This window comes from Microcebus murinus, chromosome 21 (genome assembly GCF_040939455.1).
Source record: "Microcebus murinus isolate Inina chromosome 21, M.murinus_Inina_mat1.0, whole genome shotgun sequence".
Classification (NCBI taxonomy): Eukaryota; Metazoa; Chordata; class Mammalia; order Primates; family Cheirogaleidae; genus Microcebus; species Microcebus murinus.
In genome coordinates this window covers 17,012,804-17,037,216 of record NC_134124.1, presented here as the reverse complement: position 1 = coordinate 17,037,216, position 24,413 = coordinate 17,012,804, and the positions used below count along the sequence as shown (strand labels likewise).

General features: G+C 36.9%; 1 protein-coding gene across 1 annotated transcript; it reads left to right on the top strand.

Moving 5' to 3' along the window:
- The first annotated feature begins 1,143 nt into the window (after positions 1-1,143).
- On the top strand, positions 1,144-10,291 carry LOC105858041 (uncharacterized). The gene is made up of 4 exons (XM_075996224.1): positions 1,144-1,181; positions 6,053-6,179; positions 6,421-6,547; positions 7,734-10,291. The coding sequence occupies exons 1-4, from the start codon at positions 1,167-1,169 to the stop codon at positions 9,262-9,264; spliced, it is 1,800 nt and encodes a 599-aa protein (XP_075852339.1). The 5' UTR covers positions 1,144-1,166; the 3' UTR covers positions 9,265-10,291.
- The last annotated feature ends 14,122 nt before the right edge of the window (positions 10,292-24,413 follow it).

Sequence of the window (24,413 nt, the reverse complement as noted above, 5' to 3'; positions counted from 1 at the left end):
GTGTCATGACGGTCAGGCGCAATTTACTGGGAAAGGCTTTTACTTACTGAGAACATTAAATTTCCACAGGTCCTAGGCAATTGTTGAGTTCTTAAGGTCAACAAACAGCCTTCTCTCATCTTTTCTCAGTCTTTTCTGGTGCCCACCCCAGAAATGATCGTTTTACAACAAAATCAAACAAATCAAAAGATAGGATTCTTTTGAAAAGTGTGATTTTAGTCCTTGTCTTTCTAAGTTTATTGAAATCATTTTATATTTTATTTAAGAAACATTTATCGAGCATCTGCTGGGGTTCCAAAGATGAATATGACTATTTCTTTTGTTTCCTTCCAGATCTGTTTTGATACAGCTGGGGGTACCCCATATAAAACAGTCTTCCTGTCATGGGAGCCCCCGCTTCCTCTGAACCGGTTCAGCCCTGTTCACGAGACTCATCCTGGGACTGAGAAAAATTTACCCGTATGTACCTTCCTGCATGGTGGTGTATTCTCTTTTATCAATGGTTCAAACCTATCTCCATTTCTGTATGTAGACAGTAGGACTGTTGAAAATCAGCAATAACAATTTAAATAGAAAACACCTTAAAATTAATATTTTAGTCCATGAATATTGTTTTGGCTGGAGAGTTTGCTGAGTTGGGAAGAAATCTAAGAGGGCCTTTGGGAGGTGACTGGAATTCAGCTGCTAGTTCTTTCTGGGAAATAAAAAAATGCATTCCTCAGTTTTCCTTTTGGTCATTCCCATTCTTACTGCCAGGGAGCTACATCTGCAGCTAAATTCTTTTTATGTATCAGTTCATGGTTATTGCCTTGCTATAATGTTCTACAAATAGAATTTCTGGTTTCTAGGGGGGAAAAATAAGTTAGTAAATCAGCTGGAAACATATCTTCATATCTATCCAATTAAAAAAACAGTCCAAGCTCAATATGATCACATAGGCAGAAGAGGAATAAAAGTTAATGCCTCTTTCATTTGGTGCTTGCTGGTCCTCCTGTGAGGCTTAAACCTTCTCCCACAGGGTAGTTTTTATCCACCTGACTTCCAGTGGTGCTTGTTTTTGGACTGGTGAATGTGGAAGCTACAGTCTTGGCTCGGGCTGTGAAAACTTCATTCTGATCACCAGTTTTGCTTTTCTAGGCATCTGCCCTTTTGGAAGAGAGCAGAATATGATGAAGTCACAGGTGAGTTGCTTTTTAAAAAAATTTCCCCCTTAGTTTTCAGGACAATCAAATAGAAAGTAAAGATAGCTAAAATTCAGATTAGGGAGAAAGTAGCAAGAATAAAGATCAAGACCTAGAAAGAGTTGCTAGATAATATTAGAAAACCTGGCTTGAAACCAGTTTTATAAATTAATGTACCAATTTTTCTGATCTTTCTTACAGACATCATCAGTTACATGATTTTCATTCCCCTAAAGAGAAAGATAAATTTCCCATGGTAAGAAAATGTTTCTTGCCATATAAAACTTAAAAAAAAATGTTTTGAAGGGGAGTTTCCTAGGAGATGGGGTACATGGTTTCCTCACCAACACTCCTTTGCTAAATGCCACAGAAGATTTCTAGTAGCTCTGTCTTAATTTTTTCTTTTTTAGCGGGAAGGTATCGTAATGTCATAACCAGACTCCTTGAACATTATTCTTTGGGGCAGGGGTTGACAAACTATTACCCATGGACCCAATCTAGTGTTTTTATAAAGAATATTTTGGCTAGGTGCGGTGGCTCATGCCTGTAATCCTAGCACTCTGGGAAGCCGAGGTGAGTGGATTGCTCAAGGTCAGGAGTTCGAAACCAGCCTGAGCAAGAGCGAGACCCCGTCTCCACTAAAAAATAGAAAGAAATTAATTGGCCAACTAAAAATATATAGAAAAAATTAACCGGGCATGGTGGCGCATGCCTATAGTCCCAGCTACTTGGGAGGCCGAGGCAGGATCGCTTGAGCCCAGGAGTTTGAGGTTGCTGTGAGCTAGGCTGACGCCATGGCACTCTAGCCTGGGCAACAGAGCGAGACTCTGTCTAAAAAAAAAAAAAGAACATTTTATTGGCGCACAGCTGTACCATTTGTTTACCTATTTTTCAGCTACCATGGCAGAGTTGACATAGTTATGACAGAGACCATATGGCCTGCAATGCTGAAAATATATACTTTACCAAAAAACTTTGTTGACCCCTTCTTTAGAGGAGCAAGATGATTACAGATGCTTCCTATAGTCTAGGTTTATCTAGAGATAAAGTCTAGATCATATAGGATAGGCACATTTTGAATAGTTTTCTAAAATATATATTTCTCTCAAAAAGAAGTTCTTAAATTATATATACCTGGTAAAATTTTGGAGGGCCAAGCTCTCTGATGCTCCATATCCTTTGCTGTGGTTTCAGAATTTTTAGGATTACTGTCCAGTTCAAGGCTGTTTCTCTTTTGTGCTACTATTTTTAAAAGCCTGCCGTATCCGTATTTTTTCTCCCTACCAACATTCATTATATGCATGATTTAAAACTATGTAAAAAGATAAAAAAAATTTTTAAAAGAGACCTTTTAACTTAACCTCCCCTCGTCCTGGGATAATCAATGTTAACTGTTTGTTTCTAACCTTCCAAACCTTTTTCGATATAAGTAGAATTGCAATTAAGTGTTTTATGTGAAAGTACAGATATGTGAGAATGTCTCTTATTTTCTTGTACTATTCCTTTAGAAAAATAATGTTATGGTAAACATTTGGTTCCACAACCTGATTTTTAACTTACTGTCGCATATAAATGTTTTTTTATACAGTTTGAATATCTTCCCATATCAGTATATAGGATTCTCCTTTATTATTTCATGAGATGCATAATATTTCCTTGTGTCCTGGTGGCCTGGGATTGTGTCTTCATCTGTAAAATGGAAATTCTAATCCTCATAGGGTTCTTGTGAGAATTAAGTAAATAAAAGTTGTGCTTAGAACTATAATTACTTTATCATTATCATTGTCATTGTCAAATTTTGAAATCAGCTTTTACATTAGGAGTCTTATGTATATTTTATAGTGGAGCTTAACAACTGAGTTCTATTGCAAAAAAAGATAGTTTTTTTTTCTTTTTTTTTCTTTTTACATATCAGTAGTTTTAGAGCTATGCTGTCCAATATAATAGCCAGGCCACTTGAAATTGCATGGTCTGGATTGAAATATGTTGTAAGTGTTAAGTACATACTGGACTTTGAAGATATAGTTGTAAATGACTCACTAATAGTTTTTAAGTATTGATTACATGTTGAAATGATATTTTGAGTAACATATTGACATACATATATATTATTGAAAATAATTTTTTGAATGTGGCTCCTAGAAAATTTAAAATTACCTGTCTGGTTAGCTTTATATTTCTGTCAGACAGCACTGCTTTAGAGAATAAAAATAGATCTTTTTTATTAGCCCAATAAATCCAACTACCATGGTTAATTAACTGATTAAATGCTTATTCCTTCAGTAAGAGGGCTTTATGGTTTTTCTATACCATCTAGAAGTGAAGTCATAATTTTCACACATATCCTTCCTTTATCCCTCTGACACCTACTCCACTTCCTTTTCTTTCATCTTTTAATGGCACTTCTATTCCTCCAACTAACCAAGCTATAAAAATTGTTTATAGTTTATAAAAATATAATTTTCATTGATTATGTACTATATTTTCTTAAAATTAACAAAATTTATACCTATTTAATATAGTGAAGCCAAATATACTCAAAACAAATTTATACCTATTTAATACATTTGAGTATCATTAATAAAGCAATATTAGAATGTTAGTATTACAACATCTATAAATTTTCCTCTCAGAATGGATTTCCTCTAAATTTCACATTTGTTATTTTCCTTATGTTACTGTTCTTCAGATCAAAGGAATATAATTGACAAATACACTAAACTATTCCTAACTAAACCTGAGTTTTAATTTATTTTATTCTCTATAATCTTCATCCATTCCTTTTTAGCAGATGTGTGTTGAGTACCCAACACATGTCATGTGCACCGGCTAACTGTTGAATATCTCAAGAGGACGTAGGCATGGTTTGCATAGTTTTCTTCTAGGAGGACTGCAGAGAACAAAGGGGCAAAGAGATGTAGAAACCAACAATGGCACATAAAAGCTCTATAGCACATAAGGGAGAAGGTACTGTTACAGCAGACAGGGGAAAAGGAAGTAAGGAATAGGCTTAAACTTTGGCTCAGGATGAAAGTAGGGTGAGGATGGGAAGCAGCATTTGTACAATTAGAAAGAGCAGAGTGATTTTTAGAAAGGCTCAGAATTTTAGGAAAACAAAAGTGGAGAGTGCTTTATAGAAAGGTTGACTAAGGGTGGTATTGAAGTGATAAAATAAAAAAGATCATGAATGTTTACAAGGAGGCAATTTGGGGTACCGTAATCAAGAACCTAGGCTATGGAGTAAAAGTAAATCTTGCAAATCTGAGAGTTAATCAGTCAGATGATTGTTTAACCTTTGGTAATTAGTTACTTAACCACTGTACTCCTCAGTTTTCTCATACATAAAATAGGAAAATTAATAGGGCTGTCATGGACAAACGAAATATTAATAGCTAGATGATGTGTTTCTGGAACTGGAATTGAGATGACTGGGTGAGACTGTATATGCAAGGAGGAAGACAAAGGAGTGTTTTAAGTGGGCACTGTTGATATTTGAAACAATAATTTGCTTTCATTCTGAAGACAACGTTTGGTAATAATGGAACATTTAGGAAAAAACCTGAAAAAGTGTTTAATTTTAATCACTCCACTATTAGATTAGTTTCTGCTGGTAGATGACAATTATTGTGAAAGTAATTGTGACATAAGTAAAATAGTCAATTTTCCGTCCAAAGACATTTTAATAGCTCTATTCTTACCCAAGTTCTTTATTGATGCCATATCACTAATTTGTTGTGCTTTTCTTCATGAATGTTTCCTGCACATTTCTTATTAAATGTATTATCTGGGATTTTTTAATTTTTTATTTCTACTGTAGTTGGTATATTTCATTATATGACTAGCTATTGCACATATATAAAATTGCTATTAAGTTTAAGGGAAGCTAAGATTTTTTTTCCTATGAAATGAGGATATTAGATTAATAATCTTCAAGAACTCTGGCATTCTGTGATTCTCTTAATGTGGTTTTTCTTTTTTAAGAAAATATTTTAAAATATATTTTAAAAGGCCTTCTCTGCTCTATAATTTTAATAAAAATTCTCTTATGTTTTATTTTGTTACTCTTATAATCTCTAATCCTTTTTAGAATTTAAATTTTTGTTCCATCAGAATTTATTTATTCTTTCTTCTGAGGTATAATGTATAGTGTTTTGATTTGCTAGGGCTGCCATAAAAATTACTACAAACTGGGTGGCTTAAACAACATAAATTTATTGTTTCAACTTTTGGGGGCTAGAGGTTCATAATCGAGGTATCTATAGGGTTGGGTCTTTCTGAGGGCTGTGAGGGAGAGATCTGTTCCAGACCTCTCTCCTTGGCTTGTTGATAGCCATTTTCTTCTTAAGTCTCTTCATATCATTTTCCCTCTATGAGTGTCTATGTCTGTGTTCAAATTTCCCCTTTTGATAAGGATACCAATCATATTGGATTAGGGTCTACCCTAACAACCTCACATAACTAGTATATCTGCAATGACCCTGTTTCCAAGTTGTATCACATTCTAAGGTATGGGAGGTTAGGACTTATATAAATTTTTAGGAGATATAATTCAACCCATGACATGTGGCTTCAGTATTATTCCTTTCCTGTTGAGTATCCAACTGTTTCAATGTTATTCATCAATAATTCATCTTCCTTCCAGTTATTTGTGTGCTGCCTTTATAATTTATAAAATTACCATGTGTATTATGTAGGCATTTTATGGTTTACCTCTTCTTGTCTGTTTGGCTCTTCTTGCCAAAGACAGGATTTTACTACATTGTTTTTCCCAAAAACTATGATACAAAACTAGATGTGGGTATAGTTTTGCATATGATAGTAGAAATGATGAGAATGATCACTTCAAATTGAATAGGAATGTACTGTTACAGGGGTTAGTATCATTCAAGGATGTGGCTGTGGACTTCACCCAGGAGGAGTGGCAGCAACTGGACCCTGCTCAGAGGACCCTGTACAAGGATGTGATGCTGGAAAACTACAACCACTTGGTCTCAATGGGTAAGAATCATTTCCCACATAACTCGGAGTTGTCCAGGCAAGTGCCTTTCCTTATCAGTTGCTATGAGTGGGTGGTTCTCGACATATGTAATGACTTTATGACTTTTGTACCTTCCCAAATGGAGGTCATCACTTTGCCAAGGGCTAAATGGACAACTTCATTGTATACCACCTGAAACTGCACTTTCACTTATTCCTTCAGTACAGTCAATCCCAATTTCTCTGTGATTCCATTTAATAGGGTATCCAGTTTCCAAACCAGACATCATCTCCAAGTTGGAACAAGGAGAAGATCCATGTATCATAAAGAGAGACATATCAAATTGGATGTATCCAGATGAAAATCAGGCAGATGGGAGACAAGGGAAGTGAAATATCAGTTTGTGTGTTTTGTTTTTTTAGTTGACTGGAGCCTGAGGCTCATGTTTTTATCCTTATTGAAATCTATTATCTGCTTCTGTACTGAGAATTTAGTAGGTATTCAACAAATAATTGTCACAGGCATTTAGTAGGCATTCAACAAATAATTGAAAATAATTGTGAGCTTTTTCAGAGGAGTATTGTTTTTTGTTGATTCTCTTTCTCTCTCTCTCTCTCTCTCTCTCTCTCTCTCTCTCTCTCTCTCTTACAAACGTATATATTTAGGTGTTTTTTTTTAATGAAAGGGTTTTAAAGGCAATAGAAGGCAAAGTCCTTCCAAGAACATAGTTTTTATTTTAGGAAGTAAGTTGCCCATATACATGTCTGTATAGAATTAAATGTCAAATACAGTTACTGTTTTAGGAGCTCACAGAAAATAGAGTCTAAAGAAATGTGGCAGAAATTGAGAAGGCATTTTTCAGAGCATGCAGCTATAGCTGCTCTGAATGACATAAGTGCTGGTAAGGCTGAAGGAAGAGGGTGAAGTCAAGCAAACAGTATGAGAGAGAGAGTATATAAACAAAACCATAGAGTCAGGAAGATATGGCTTTTCTGGGAGAACTTTGCTGGTTTTACTGACACATGTAGAAGGTAGTTTATTGAGGGTAATGGAATTTAAGCGTGTATTCTTGGTGTGATTCTGATACTGAATCCATAGCAGGATTTTGGATTTTTATGTTATTTATGTTAGTTGTTAATTAGGAAAATAGAGTGAGAAGAGTGAAAGTATTTTGAGTACAGAACAGGTCTTATTTCTTTGGAGTGGGGGCAGGATAGTAGTTAAGTATATATAGCAAATATTTTATAAGATAAGTGAATTCATAAGGTGAAAAAGATTTCTATTTAGAAAGTAGGAGAAATGGAAGATTCTGGGAATAATTCAAGATTAGAATGATAAGAGCTCAGACACTTTTCTATCTCCTTCAGGTTTAATCTTTACATGACTATTTGTTTCACATCCTTGTCTACCTATTCAACAGTATGTTTTACTGTCTTTTGAGATGTCCTGTTTCTATCCCTGTTTTCTGAGTTTTTCAACTATGTTGGATCATCCATTTGTTCCACTTCTCTTCCCTCTGTTAATTGACTCTTATGATGACTCTTTTGATTTTTATCTTTTCTCCTTTTAGGTAGGAAGAGTAACCTTCACAACTCCCAGTCATATATTTTGGGTGCTGTTTCCTTCCATAATAAAATATTGAAAGGAGTCACAAAGGATGGTTCATTTTACTCGATTTTAAAAGTCTGTCAAGGTGATGGCCAGCTTCAGAAATGTAAGGAAAATCAAGACAAACTTTTCAGGCAAGTCACATTTGTCAGCAGCAAAACAGTAACTGAGGCATCAGGACATAAGTATATTGCATTGGAAAAAACAGAGCCAGATACATCAAGACAAAGACTGCATAAATATGATGCTTTTAAAAAGAACTTAAAACCAAATATTGACTTGCCTACTTATAATAAGAACAATTTAAGAAAAAACCTTGATCACAGTTTTGGATGTGGAAAATCATCTACCCACAGTGAATCCAATTCTAATCTTGAGAAAATTCACAATGGATTAATACCCTGTAATGATTATCAGTGTGGAAACATTTTTAAAAGTAAACAATCCCTTATTCAATATCAGAATGTTGAAACTAGGGAGAAAACCTGTGTGTGTAGTACATGTGGAAAAGCCTTTGCTAAGAAGTCACAGCTTATTGTGCATCAAAGAATTCATACTGGAAAGAAACCATATGATTGTGGTGCATGTGGAAAAGCCTTCAGTGAGAAGTTTCATCTTGTTGTACATCAGAGAACTCATACCGGGGAGAAACCTTATGATTGTTCTGAATGTGGAAAAGCCTTCTCTCAGAAATCATCCCTCATTATACATCAGAGAGTTCACACTGGTGAAAAACCATATGAATGTAGTGAATGTGGGAAAGCCTTCTCTCAGAAATCACCTCTCATTATACATCAGAGAATACACACTGGGGAAAAACCCTATGAATGTAGAGAGTGTGGGAAGGCCTTCTCTCAGAAGTCACAACTTATTATACATCATAGAGCTCATACTGGAGAGAAGCCATATGAGTGTACTGAATGTGGGAAAGCTTTCTGTGAGAAGTCCCACCTCATCATACATAAAAGAATTCACACTGGTGAGAAACCCTACAAATGTGCTCAGTGTGAGGAAGCCTTCAGTAGGAAGACAGAACTCATTACACATCAGTTAATTCATACTGGGGAGAAGCCTTATGAATGTACTGAATGTGGGAAGACATTTTCCCGGAAGTCACAGCTCATTATACATCAGAGAACACACACTGGAGAGAAACCCTATAAATGCAATGAATGTGGAAAAGCCTTCTGTCAGAAATCACATCTCATTGGACATCAGAGAATTCACACAGGAGAAAAACCTTATGTATGTTCTGAATGTGGGAAAGCCTTCTCTCAGAAGTCCCACCTCCCAGGACACCAGCGAATTCATACAGGAGAGAAACCTTATATATGTCTTGAATGTGGAAAGGCCTTTTCCCAGAAGTCAGACCTTGTTTTACACCACAGAATTCATACTGGGGAAAGACCCTATCAGTGTGCTGTATGTGGGAAAGCCTTCATCCAGAAGTCACAACTCACTGTACACCAGAGAATTCATACAGTGGTAAAATTGTAATGAACTTACCACAGAAAATCTTTCAGTATTAGCTCGAGCCTTAATAATTACCAGAAACCTAATTAATTTGGTAAACTTGGGAAAAACTGCTCTACAGATCAAATTTAGCAAAGGAGTTTATGTTTCTGGTGTGGTACTGCCTAACTTTTTCAGAAATGATGATGGAAAATAATTATGTAAGTGAAAGGCATTTTAACATGACATGTAAAGCTTTTAAAATTATGAATTGAATGATTAGTAGAACAAGTTATGTATACAGAATATTGTCAAGTTACATATTATTATACTACATAACAATCAGATGTGAAGTTACTAATATTAGCTTGACATAATTATGGACATAAAGGAATGTTCTATAAAAGACATGCAAGAAAGCTGGAGTAAAAGACATAATAAAACATCAATTCTTAGAAATTGTAATTTAAGAACAGGCTTGAGCATGGCTCCTAAAGCTGCACACATATAAAATTCTTGTACAAAGATGGAAAAGAGGGATTGATCAGATTCAATAAATTTGATGTATATACATTTTCCCATCTGAAACATATAAATTGACCTGCATCTCTGGAAGAACCCCAGAACTTGACATTCATGCATTTTGACCAGCTCTGGCTTTATTTTCCCAGACGGGGAACTTGTGGTAGAAAGACTGTGGTAGTGAAGACAGATACTTTTAATCCTAGCTCAAAAATTGACAGATTATGTGACTTCAGGCAAGCCTACGTAAGTCATCTGAATATTTTTTCTTATCAGAAATAAAGGTACGATGTAGAGCACATGTTCTATGTTAAGATAACATTAATTCTTTTTTATCTTTCCTCTATCCTCTTGCAAATGGATGCTGAGACTAATGTGTAAAAGCCACATGTGAACTTGCTTTGCCCTCTGTACACTGCTTTTAACTACCCACCTCTCTGGCCCATTTTACTATCTCTGACCCAGGTGGTCTTATTTTTGCTAAGTTTTTTAGTACTTTCAATTTATTTGTTTACATACACTTATATAAACTGTGGTGATTGCACATAAAGACCCTGCCTAATGTCTCTTCACTCCTTTCTAACCCCTGTTCTGCAGCCCCAGCTGTTTTCTCTGGTAACTGAGGACAGTTTCAGAGGAAAACTCTTGGGAGTGAGAAGTCATACATGCATAGACTTGAGAACTTAAGGTCTCTAATATGTCTCCTCCCCTATTTTCTGTGTCTCCACCTACTCCTTCCTCCATGATCAGCTTTAGTTGAGCACTTCTGGAGGTGCCCTGCAGGAGAGCATACTAGGTAAGGATGAGGGCATCTGTGGGGTGAGCACAGTATCTGCACATAATTCCTGCTTAATTCCTTTATATTTCCTAACTATTTGATCCCCTTCCTGCTTGGCTGAACTGTTATGTTGTGAAAAGGCAGAGCTCCTCTGGGTGAGAGCCTCTGTAGGGGAGAGGGCCCACCTGTCAAGGATGTAGAAACTCAATATTAAGTATGTTAATCCCCCCTAAAGTGATTTCTATATTCTTGGGAGTGGGAAAAAAATTGAAACCCAGAGGAGCAAGCCCATTCATAAATAAAGGGTTATGTATAAAAATACCATGTACCAGCTGCCAACACCTAACTACAAAGCTCTAATGGGTTTTAGCACTATTTATGTGGAATTAAAGCTACAGTTGTTATAGATCAGCCCCCTGTTAGTATATGACAGATATTCAGTTTTCCTCAGTAGTTATATTGATGTCTTATATAATTCTATATCAGGCTTATTCAAATGCTCTGCTCTCCATAATTCTTTATCATAACATCATATAGTTGCCCCTAATGGTGTATTTAACACATATAATTAGTCATATCTTTCAACATTCCTAAAGAGTGTTAGATCAGTTTTCTAAATATTCAACACACTTCATATTAAGACCTTAATAAGCTTTTTTTTAAATTTACAATTTGGTTCTAAAATTATGTATGGAAATGCTCCAAGGCAAGAATAGCTAAGACCCTTTTGAAGAACAAGTTTAGAAAATTTAACAGAGTAAGACTTCATATAAAACAATGGTAGTTAAGACAATGTATTGTTGCACTTGGGTAGTCAAATAGATCAATGGTGAAAGAGAATCCAGAAACTGACAATTACCTGTAGACACTTATGACAAAGGTGGCACTTGAACAGTGGAAGAAAAATGGTCTTTTTAATAATGTTTCTGGCTCAGTTATCCATCTGGGCAAAAAATAAAAAAATAAAAACTTACACTTAACTGCATAACATTCACAAAATCAATTCTGCCTAAACGTGTAATAGAGGGAAATGTATAAATACAAGCCAGGCAAGAAGAAAGCCAGAAAATATCTAAGTATCCATCTTGATAGGTGAGATAGGTTGTGAATTAAACTCTAAGAGAGTAAAAAGGACATAGAAATAAGATGAAGAAATGGGGGGAGGGAGAAACCCCACAAAGTAGTGAGAATCAACAAAACAAAAGCATTGTTAATTGAAAAAAAATAATGCAATTGGTAATCCCATATTTATACAGATAAATAAGGCATAAATATAAGCAATGAAAGGGAAGAGCATCACTTCACAATCTACATATACTTAAAAAGATATTAAAAGGATTTGAATACAACTAAATATATGTAATATATAATACCAATTCTATTACACAATATCTCTTCCAAAGAAGGGAAGAGGAAAGATCCCTTCATGATACATTTTATGAGATTAGCATTACCCTGAGGCTAAAGCCAGACAGGAGAAACAATATCTCCTGAACATGTACACAAACAATCCTCAGAGAATTTTTGCAAATAAAATCGAGCAATTACAGGAAAATACATCATGGCCATGTAGGGTTTAATTTATGAATGCAAGATTGGTCCAATATACAAAACCAGCTGGTGTAATTCACTGTGTCAATAGCCTAAGACAAAATAACCATATGATCATTTTGATAGATGCGGGAAAAATTATTCAACAAAAACTCAACATCCGTTTAGAATAAAAATGCTAAGTAAACTAGGAACAAAGGGAAGCTTCCTCAAATTGTTAAAGGGCGTATAGGCAGTCCCTAGATTACATATGAGATATGTTCTTGAGAACGTCTTTAGGTTGGATTTGTATGTAACTGGATACCTGATGAACAATGCATATATGTAAGTAATAATAACAACAGCAATATAATAATGGTTCATATGTTATGATAATCAGTATTATGCTGTGATAATAATAATACCCCCATACTGTAATAATATTACAGAAATTATTGTGCTCTTTCTCTTAATTCAAACAAACGGAACATTAAAAAAACTCATAAAAAAGTTTAGATAGGAGAAATTTAAAAAAAGAATATTAAATGTTAACATTCATCTAATGTTGCATCAATGTCTTGTTTAGTGGAAGGGGCATTTTTGAGGCAAGAAGGTAGGCTAACATTAATCGGAAGAGGATAGAGTGAGTGCTAGAAAATCGGGATTTAATGTTGTTGCTGGAGGAGGGAACTTACCATTGAAGTCAGTTTCTTGAAAATGGTACCTAGGGTCGTTTGCACGGCCTTTTTCATTTGTCACCATAAATAGCCTTACAGCAGCTAATGTTCTCACTAACTGCACCGTAAACCTTTGTATACTGCTCAATGTCAGGATCTTGCTCAAGCTTAACAAACCCTGCCTTCAATGAGATGAAAAGCTTCAGCTGATTCTTTTGTTGTAAAACTTTCTTGACTCTGGAACTTCTGATTCGTCATGTTCCTGTGTTTCTATCAGCTGTTTCTCTGTATATCTATGAGACTAGCCACTAGTTTACACTAGTGAACTATGAACTGCTTATGCCATGTGGGTCTGTTTACATATGTGGAAGAAACTAATTCCTGAATTATTATTTTAATTATTTAATCCTAAATTATCCTTATTGGGAGCCTTGGTAGCCTGTTTGTAAATATGGAACACCATGAGTTTGGTCTTCCTTTACCTGTGGACTCCCTATATACACAAAAACCTACAGTTATCATATTTAGTGATTGGTAAAAAGGCAAGAATATCTGCTCTGTTCTCACTATTTCCATTTAACATTATACTGGTGTTTTTAGCCAGTGCAGTAAGAAAAGCAAAAGAGGGTACAGACCTGCAGTCTGAAAAGGAAGAAATAAATGTGTCTTTATAGACAATATGGCCTTCTACATGGGATATCTCAAAAACTGTGCAAGGTATTTACTAAACCTAATAATCACGTTTTGCAAAATATCTAAATAAATGGAGAGATATTCTGTGTTAATGACCAAAAGATTCAGTATTAAGATATTAATCCTCCTTAAATTGATCCGTATATTGATTGTAATTACATACAAACACACACAAGCACACTTTTATGCCTTTTGTATGTATTTACTCATTTAATCTTCAGAATACTCCTATGAGTTAAATACTGTAATTCTCTCTGTATTGCAACGAGGAATCTAGGGAGCGTAGGATTGATATTAGTTGCCAAGGTCACACTGCTAGCAAACAGCAGAGCCAGGATCCAATGCAGGAAATCTTACTCCAGGATCACGTTCTTTAATCACCAAACTGTGCTGTGTAAAATATCATGGCAGGCTGGATCAACAGTCCAAGTCAATACAGTTGGATGTGTTGAAGAATAAGCACTTACCTCCGCTTAGCACTTTGAATGTTTCACAGATGGGCTGTGAACATATTGTTTTAATTGCTATCCCCTCACTTGTGGCTCAGAGCACTGTGGGAAGGCCAGAGGCTCCGAGACGAGGGGCTTGCCCAATGGTCACAAACGTTAAAGAGCAGAGTCAGATTTGAGCCCACAGCAGGTGGAAAATAACACCATTATTTTCTTCTCCATTTCACAGAGACCAGAAGGAAACTGAGGTCATAAGAGGTCAAATGAGTAACAGTTCCTCATCTTCAGCTGGTCGAGTTCAGCACTCTGCATGTGGCTGTTGCTAAACTTGTGTAAAGTCTTAGTCGGTCCTTATCTCTGTGCTGAATGTTTAGCTGCAACTTGACCCCTCAGACTCCTTGAGGGAGTCTGGGTTCTCCACTGCACTCTTGCAGGTCACAGGAGGTTTCTCGTGACCCAGGCAGATACTGTAGAAAGATGAGAGGAGAATTAGGGAGATAAGTGAGGGGCAGGGTGAGAAGGGAGGAGGCTCTCTGTGAATTTGGGAATCCAGTAAGTGTGACTTGTGGGCACTTGACCTGTCCTTGCAGCCTGTAGAAACCTTGGGAGAGGGGAGAGTGCTATGGGGCCTAAGGGTTTCCATCAGCACACCTGGGTTCAAATCCTAGCTCTGCAAGCCACTAGTTGTGCACTCTGGCTAGGTCATTTCACCGGTCAGAGTTTTACTTTCTTCATTTATACAATAGTGTTGATAGTATTACTGCTAACCTAAATGACAGCCTAAATAAGGTCATCTATTTTTTACCTTATAGATGGCACAAATGGTGCCATTAATACATTTTATTTTCCCAATGCCCTGTCTTTGTTGAACTCTTTCCTTGATAGAATATCTGCATCTAGAGTATCAATGAGATATTACTCTCTTGCAAAAGGAAAATGAAATAACAAATAGTGTTTACTTTGAATGCCTTCCTAGTGTTGGATGATCAATCTTGCATGATTGGCAACAAGACCTAACTTAAATACATTCAACAAGGAAAAAGAACATGGAATAGAAAGGTAGAACTGGCTGTGAACTCCATTTCTACCACTCCTCCAGAGTGGCTAGGTATGTCTGAAGGCATCGCTTCTCAACTCTGATCCACAGGTTGCTCTCCACATCACCTCCAACGAGGTGTTGGATTGGAGAGAACTTTGCAATATGCTGCCACAAGATGAGTGGATTTTATGACTAGATAAGGGAGAATGGGAGTTGGAATTTGTATCAGTGGCTCCCTTTACAACAACAATAACTCCCGATGTCATTGTCTAATGTTTCCATTCTTCTTACAGTTTCCAGGAATTCTTCCTCTGTTGAGATTTCTTCTACCCACTTGGACTCTTCAGATACCTATAGTGCTTGTTTTCCCATATCTACTTTTTCTCAACTTCTACCTCAATCTATTCTGGTGTCAGGTGTCTTGTCCTTTATCATTGTCCTTGCTCGGTGTTACTTTTCCCCCCTTTTTCTATGTAATAAATTTCAGGATACTTTATCACAGTTAAGATATTTAGCAATTATTAAGATTATTAAGATTTAGCAATAATTAAGATAATAATCGCAATCCCATTTGTCAATAATATTGTTTCATATAAAATAAGCAACCCAGACTTTTGGCTTCATGTAAATTTTAAAAGTGAGAAGTCTGTTCAGCTTAGTTATATTGACATACAATATATCCTCTTAAAGTAATTTAAATTAAGACATTGATTTGTTTTCTAAAAGGATGCATTAGATTTTCCTGCTTGATAATATTCAGTTACATGCAGCTTATCAATGCAAGTTAAAAAGTGCAATTAAATAATAAAAATTTAATCTTAAATATTAATTCAAAATATGTTCTCTAAACTACCTATGTCAATTTCATACATCAAAAAATAAAAAGCAATATTAAACAAAAATCATGAAGCATGATACATATGCCAACTGTGCTACTCCATGAACAAAATCACCCAGAGTCCTGGAGTAAAAAGGAAATTTCTGGACCCAATGTGGAGATATAAAATCAGACCTACAGGAGTTGGGATCATCAAAGTCTATGAACCAGTAATACAAACCATGGTTTCCAGTTAGGGTTTAAAGTAAAAAGTTATATATAAAATTTGGATTTAGGACTTGGGCTAAATTCTGGTTAATATCAGCTTAGAATGAGAATAATCCTTATCTCTAGAAAATCGTGCCCTTGGAATTTAATACACTGTCTCTCACACTTCTTGATTGTGGACTCAGGAGAGATATTAATTTTCTGCCAGAAGTAAATTGAGACATTAATTACTGACAGGAAGGAAGAGAAGAGGAGCCAATTGAGTAGAGAAGCAAGAGTCGTTGTCTAGACCCAGGCTGTTTTTATAGGAGGATGTACTTGTCATCTAGAGCTGATGGTAATACTTCTAGGAGCCTATGGAGGGCAGAGCCCCTCAAAATTTCTAATTCCTGACTTAGATCTCACTTGAGATGGAAACTGGAGGTCCTAGCTGTTCATGAATCAGGCCTGTTTGAGTAGGGCGTATGGATTCATATAGGAAGGAAGATAGGGCCCCAACTTGGCAGAGAATAGAGAATTAGACCATAAACCAGGCGGTGAATAGGTCCAAGAATATCTGCAGTGCTCCAACTATCTGCCATCTATGAATTTCACACAAAAACCAGCACCCAAAAGAAACAATCTCCCAGAAGAGAAGTGGAGAAAACTATTAGAGAGGAATATTTATTGTTCTTGGATTTATTGGAAGTTTGGAGAAGGACCATTACACTGAAGAACAACACTTTTCCTTTTAAGATATTTATCTCTTGGAAAAGGGTAAATGAATATGTAAAAGGTTACTCATATTATCAATAATGGTTATAAAGCAATGTAATTATTGGGGAGTAAAAGCTAGTGATGTTATAATAACTTGCTTTAATAGCTACACATGGGCTATATCCACTCTTTTTCCTCCTGCAGAATTTTCACATACATGAACTTACAAACTTACAATCTCCTCTTCATTAATTTGTATCAGAAATTTCTTGGCATATGTATCATTACCTAAAAGACTGGGCCCTGCCTTCAAAATTTCAGATCGTGTTATCCATCTATAATGACATCTACATAATTGTCTTCTCCTATTAGGTGAGTCTGTGGAAATCGCTTATTTTAGTCAGGTTCATCTCTCCCTTCTTAATATGAATGACCTCATTTCTTCCTAGATCTGTGAATATTTCACCTATTCCAATCATCAGTACCCTGGGAGTGTGGAAGTGAAAAAAGTGGGACTATTATAATAGGGACTATTATAATACTTTCTCTCTTATTTTTACTCTACTCATAGGTTTATTGTGTGTGTTACTCATATGAAACTTTACTAATAGATGTTTGTTGTGTGTTGAGATTATGGGCTTGATATTGCTTTCCCTTTATATTAACTTGTGAATTTAAAAAGCCTAATAACACTAAAAAAGAAAGCAATAGAAACTTCAAACCCACATAATAGGAGAAGAAATAATTAAGAACAACACTTTCCAAGAAAATAGTCTTGAAACATTAGTTACCTCCAATTCTTTGTCTCCCCTTTCAAAAATGATTGCCAAATTTAATCCTATTTCTCTTTCCAGTATACTTTAAATGCTTTATTTTGGTACCTCATTACATCATACCAACTTATTGCAAAACTCTCTCCCTGATTTAGCCTTTTTTCTATCATCTCAACTCTATCCCTTTGAATTCATGCATATTGCCAGAATGATCCTTTTAAATTAGAGATGTGACCATTTCATAACCATATTTAAATATTTTCAGGAGTTCGAGACCAGCCTGAGCAGGAGTGAGACGCCATCTCTACAAAATATAGAAAAACTAGCCAGGCGTGGCAGCGCATTCCTGTAGTCCTAGCTATTAATACTTAGGAGGCTGAGGCAGGAGGATCACTCTAGCCCAGGAGACAGAGCGAGACTCTGTCTCAAAAAAACAACAAAAAAAATTCATTGACTATTAATTGTCTTCTTAATTGAGTCCATAGTTCCTGTTTTATATTTAGTCTTATCTGTAATATCCATCCAACTTATTTACCATCTTGATATCTAATCCCTTTCTTTCAAAGGATTAATTCACAATTCCTACCAAATAACCTGCAGTTTCCTCCCCTTTATTTTCATATCATATTTTATGTCTCAATATCTATCAGATATATCTACCTGATCAAATATTATTCATTCTTTTGTGCCAGTTCAAACACTCCCTACTTCATGATACCTTCTCCAATCTTTGCAATTAGATATGATCTGACTTTCTGCATCCCAGCAGCAGTTCTTTTGAAATCCTGTTGTAATATGCTGTTTCGACTTATGCTTATTATTGATCTAATCTCTCTCTTTTCCCCCAACTCCAGTAAATAAGACATCATTGGAGGGCAGAGCCATTTTATAGCATCAATGTAATCTGTAAAGCGTGACATTTTGCATTTTGCAAATGTTTTGTGTGATACTGAGTCTAGACAATAGTTTAGAATGTCATGTAGCAACTAGGTGAAGTTGTTTTTCTTCCATAATTGGATAAAATAAAAGTTTATTAAGTGCCTCCTCTGTGCCAGATGCTATGAGAGTAGAGGAGGAGGATATACAGTAAAGATTCAAGGAATGTTTGTTAAATTCATGAGCCACATAGATAAAGCACTATAGTGGGTGTTTGTTGGGATAAGGATTATTAACAAGTGGACCAGACTTAATTCCTGCCTCAAGGTGCATATAAAATAGAGGGGAGATAGGTGTGTGCACATAAGCCACGTGGGAGGGCAGAGGGGGGAAGATGGAGATAGAATGTATCTTGTTTAAGGATGAACTAAAATGCCATCAAGATTCCCAGGTCAGTCTCTGTCATCAAAGTCTGAGGGAGCCCTCTGAAGGGCAGACTTCATGAGCATTGGGGTATGTCTAATATATAGTTACAAGATAGTAATTAGATGCTTTAATATATTTGCCAGCAAAAAATGTGTACATTCTAACAGTTATGAGATGCTAATTACCAGTATTTAGCTGTGACCTCACTGAAGTGTCTGTTGTGTTCTGACTCACAGAAGTTTGTACCTTGCTGATTGTGCTCCTGGGATATTGCTGGCTGCTCCTTCAAGGCCCCAGATGATCGCAGCATCATTACATGTGATCCGCTATCACAATCCACTCCTCAAACATCACAGTGGCACTAAAGAGAAGAGATTCATCTCTTCTAAAGAGAAGAATCATCTAAGAGTTGATCCAGAACACGCCGACTGTCTGCATGGAAACAAGGGCAGCCTGCCAGAGGGAGAACCTGCTGCTGCTACAGGAGATAGAGACATTCAGGTTGGATCCCACTAAGACCAAAGGACTCAGGTTCCGACAACCCCACAACTATTCCCTAGAACTGAACATTGCAGAAAAAGGAAAACAACTCTTGGGTAACATCCAATTTGGAACAGAGAAGCCTAAGAAACCCATCTATTTAAGCTTCTAGTTAATACCTTGGGTTTCTACCTGGTTTAGGGCAGAAATTCTGAGGTCCAAAAATATACAATTTCTTACTCTGCTGAAACCAAAGGGTTTACCTACAGGATACACCTTTTCTTGTGGCTACCCCTCAAAATGGACATGGGTATTGTGTCCATCTTCCATGTCCCAGAAAGGGAGAAAGATAGCGTCTGCTTTCTCCTCTCTTCCCTCAGCTTCCTCCAGGATAGTCATCTTCCAACCTCATGAAAAACTCTCTTCCTGCACCAGCTTATACGACCTAGCTCTACATTCTAGATTCCACTTTGTCAGCCGTCTACCAACCTCCCAGTTATGCCAGCACACTGTCTGGTGACTTTGTCAACAGAAGGCCTGACATTACCCAGGGAAAACCAAATGCCAACATTAGAAAGGATACTTTAGTACTTAAAAGCTTAGCTCTGGAGCCAGGCAGACCTGTCTTCAAATCTGGGCTGTTCTATTTCCTATCTGTAAGACTTTGGGTAAATTATGTCATCTGTCTAAATTTCAATTTCTTTATTCGTAAAATGGATTCATACTTGTTCCATAGACATTAGGAGACTAAACTGAATGATTAATGTTCACCTCTTTCCATAGTACCCGGCAGCAGTGTCAGCATTCAGTAACGTTAGGTATTATCAATAATACTAGCATTACTAATATCAATTTGTTGGAAACTTTTCTGAATGCCTATCATTCTTCTCAACTTCAATGATCTTTGTCTCAACTCACCTTCAGCAACCCACTCTCCTGGCTACTCTTTAAGGCATCATTTCTCCCCCATTCAGCATGGAGCCTAGTTTTTACTTCATGAAGAAGATACAGGTGTTCAGGTATGAAATTCATCAACTTCCTGACTTCCAACATGCAAGATTATCTATATGAAAATCCCATCATTTTATTTGCTCCCTAGTGAATTATCCAGTTCATCTGCCCCAGAAAGGTAATATTTGCTAAGGTCTTATTTTTGGCCTTCCTCTACTCTCTACTGATGGGCAGTGGTAGTGTAGTAGTGGATCTCAGGATGGAGAGCGAGGCCGGCACGTTCATTCCTTGCATCCCTCTTTGCGAGGCCTCACCTACTTCCCATGTCCTTTCTGGTTAAGGGCAGTAATTGCTCCCCGAATTGCCAGCTGCAGTATGCTTCACCATCTCTTTTTGTTATCCTTTAGCTCAGCTGTGCCAGTCAGCTTCAGCTGAATTATACTGTAGTTAAACACTTTCCTATAATCTCAGTCTCTTTCCACAAATAGAGTGAATTTCTTACTCCTCTCACATACCAAGAGTGTTTTGGCTCCAAGATTCAGGCTGATGGGTATCTGGGAAATTGCTTGAGGAGAGGAAAAAAGAGAAGGTTATATGTAAGACGACAATTCCTAAATCTCCTTAAAAGCAGCACATATCATTCTCCACCAATGAAGTTCGAAATAAGTAATAAGGTCAGTTCTGAAATGTATGTTGCAAAGAGTCTAATTGTCCCTCAGCAAGGATCCTGGTGTGGCAGACAGACTCTAAGGTAGTCCCCAGTCATCCCCCCCTCTTGTTATGCATCCCTTGTGCCATCCCCTTGAATGTGGGCAGGAACTGTGACCTGCTTCTGACTATGGCAAAGGCGATGGGGTGTCATTCTGTGACGACATGACATAAGACCATATTCTCTGTCTTACCAGTGGATCCTCTTCCTTGCTGAGCTGCATGAGGCATTCTGCTAAGTGGAAAGCTGCGCTGTGAAGAGAGAGTGCCGCAGGACAGGGAACCGAGGGTGGCTCCAGCTGACAGTCAACAATGGAAAATCCTCGAGAAAATGAATTCTGCCAATACCTTGAGTAAGCTTGGAAGCGGATCCTTTTTCAGTTGAACATTCAGATGAGACCCCAGCCCTGCTGACAACTTCATTATGGCCTGAGAGAGACAGCAAGGGACTCAGCTAAATTGTACTTCATATCCACAAAATCTGTAAGATAATAGACATGTGTTTTTTATGTCACTAATTTGTGGTAGTTTGTTATGCAGCAATAGTTAACTAATACACCCATATTTGTGGTTTCTGATTGGAAAGAACAGTAAATAATTTTGAAAAATAACTCAATCTGCACAGTCCACTTTTCTGGATATTCACAAATATTTACCCCCATTTCCTTTAGAATGCAAAACATCCTCACCCCTTCTTTAAGGGATACAACCAAAATTTCCATCATCTTGGCCGAAGGCTCAAAAGTCCAGGATCTCATGATAGTTTCTACATAAGTTTCAGATGTACCTTTTCTTAATTCAGAGACCCAGGAACTAAAAAAATCACAACTTATTTGTCCCCACACCCAACATTCAGTGAAGGAATAAAGGCAGGATACCCGTGATGAACATGCACATTTGGAAAGAGAAAGAACAGGAGGCTGAGGTAATTTCTTACATTGATGACCACCAATGAACAGCTCCTTCTGCTGTTCCCCTTTAGTCTCGTCTTGAATCTGAGCTGGCCCCATGGCTCATTTAAACAGTAGAGTGCTGCAGAAGTAAGTTTGGGCTGTTCCTGTCCTAAGCCTTAAAAGCACCTGACAGCTTCCAGTTTTGCATTCCTAGGGTCCAGCCACCACAGAAGAGGCATGATTGTCCTGAAACTATGACACTTTTAAAGAAGCCTAAGTGAGCCACGTGGAGAGGCCCCCTGGAGATGCCCCATGGAGGAGAAGCGAAGTGCTCCAAATGACAGCCTTACAGAAGATCCTAGCCCACAGCAAGGACCAACTGCCACCGTCCTGGACATTCTAAGTCAGTTGAACCTCCAGTGAGCCATCTCGTACATCCCAAACCAGTTGAGCCTTCAGGTAACTGTAGTCATAGTTCATACCATGCACAGAACTACCCAGGTGAGCCCAACTACCCCCCACACGCATGGGCAGCAGTAAATGGTTGTTGCTGATTGAAGCCACTAAGTTATGGGTGGCTGTTACCAGCCACTGAACAATCTTAAAAATCCTTACAGATGTTAGATGGCTCATGAGAGGATGAAATTTAGAGTATATAATACTTTAAGTACTCCCTTTAAAAACATCAGTTCCTAGATCTCACAATTAGTTCACAGGAGATATAGGGAGGAAGAGCTAAGCTAACATAGAGAGGCAGGTGAGCAAGGCAAGTAGCACAGGCCCCAGCACTTGGCCCTGGTAGCTGCGTCTGTGCACGTGCAGGGGCACTGTGGTGAGAGACCTCAAGGCAGCAGCAAAAGTATTAATAACAGTGGTGGCAACAGTGGCCAGAGCCTGAAGAGCAGCACAGGGACCTGGAGGGCTGGCTGGCCTGTCCATCTTGGACCTTGTTCTTGTGGTGTCTGCATAATTATCAACTCTTTGGCATGAGCTCCAGGACAAGTACTGTGGTTGCTCAGGCAGTAAACTGCGTCAGTAAATTATTACAAAATAACAGCATACACTTGGCCATTGCAATAAAGCTTATCAGGGAGTTTTTAGGATTTGTTTATTTTTTTTTCAGTTTTATCGGCTAGAATATTAAACAGATGTAGTATAATGTCTTACCATTGATACCTTCAAATAATTTTATTGTTGCATTCCTTTGCATGCTATTTGTATTCTTACATATTGTGACTATATTATGCATAATGGATACACAGCTGGCTTGGGTTCCACGTCCATGGATTCAATCAAACATGGATGGAAGATACCTGCAAAAAATTTACATCTGTACTAAACATGTACATACTTTTTTCCTTGTCATTATTCCCTAAACAATACAGCATAACAATTATTTACATAGCATTTACATTAGATTAAATATGATAAGTAATCTAGAAATGACATAAAGTACACAGAGGATGTGCATAGGTTATATGCAGAAACTATTTTATTTTATATCAGGGACTTGAGCATCTGGGCATTTTGATTTCTGTGGGAGGTCCTGGAACCAATCTCTCAGGAATTCTGAGGGACAGCTGTAATTTATTGTGATAATTATGAACTAAATTGTAACTAGCTAAAATGTGGATAGCAGTGACCCAACTATTTCATGTTACAGATTAAAAATCCTGAAGTCCAAACAGTTGAAGTAACATGTCCAAAGTCACAAAGTTTGTTGAATAGAAGGTGTAGAGTAGCACACAGGATCTGCTGACTCCCAGTCAATTATTCTTTGGTCAATATTATTGGCGTACTTCTAATTTTATCTACGAATAACTGGCTGATATTTTTATTATGTTTTTATATTAATATTTAACTTCTTTATGTCATGATTATCCCTGCATATCAATAAGCCCCTAGCAAGAAAGAATGCGCCTCTCTCTAATGATTTACACATGTACAAGACAATTATTTATGTTTCCCTAAGGTCACCTTTTGTTAAATTTAAAATAGAATCCCATGTGGAATAGAATCACACAGTTTATAAAGTTGAGATAAAGTACTTTCCCCTTCTATTGAGTAGACAATGCAGAGGAAGCTTCACTAAGATTATATGACCTATTTGTTATAAAGACATAGTAGGCTTTTTCCCAATATGTTTTGTGTCCTTTTCTATGATGGTATAAATGGAAGTTTTAGAATTTGTACCTGTGTCTATTCAGGTATTATGAAATGAACAGTTTATTTTTACCCACTACTTTTCAATTATTGATGTTTCCTTAATAATTTCATTGCTTATTTTCTGAAGTATTTAAAATCGGTGTCTACTTATTATAATGGTTTGGGCCAGCTTTCTTAGTGGACTATAAGTCATTAGAATCTAAGTATTTTGACATACTAATTTTTTAAGTAATTTTTATGAGTCTATTTTTTGTTCCTATTTAGCTTTCATTTCTTTTTTATTTCAGCATATTATGGGGGTACAAATGTTAAGGATACATATATTGCCCTTGCCCCCCCGATACCCCTCGGGTCTGAACTTCAAGTGTGACCATCTCTCAGACGGTGCACATCTCACTTATTATGTATGTATATACCCATCCCCTCCCACCTGCCCGACACCCGATAAATGTTATTCCTATATGTCTTGGATAGAGCTGGAACCCATTCTAC

Coding starts and splice junctions, on each gene's coding strand:
- LOC105858041 (XM_075996224.1), top strand. Junction 6,180..6,420: donor CAACCACTTGGTCTCAATGG/GTAAGAATCATT, acceptor TCCATTTAATAG/GGTATCCAGTTTCCAAACCA. Junction 6,548..7,733: donor GCAGATGGGAGACAAGGGAA/GTGAAATATCAG, acceptor CCTTTTAGGTAG/GAAGAGTAACCTTCACAACT.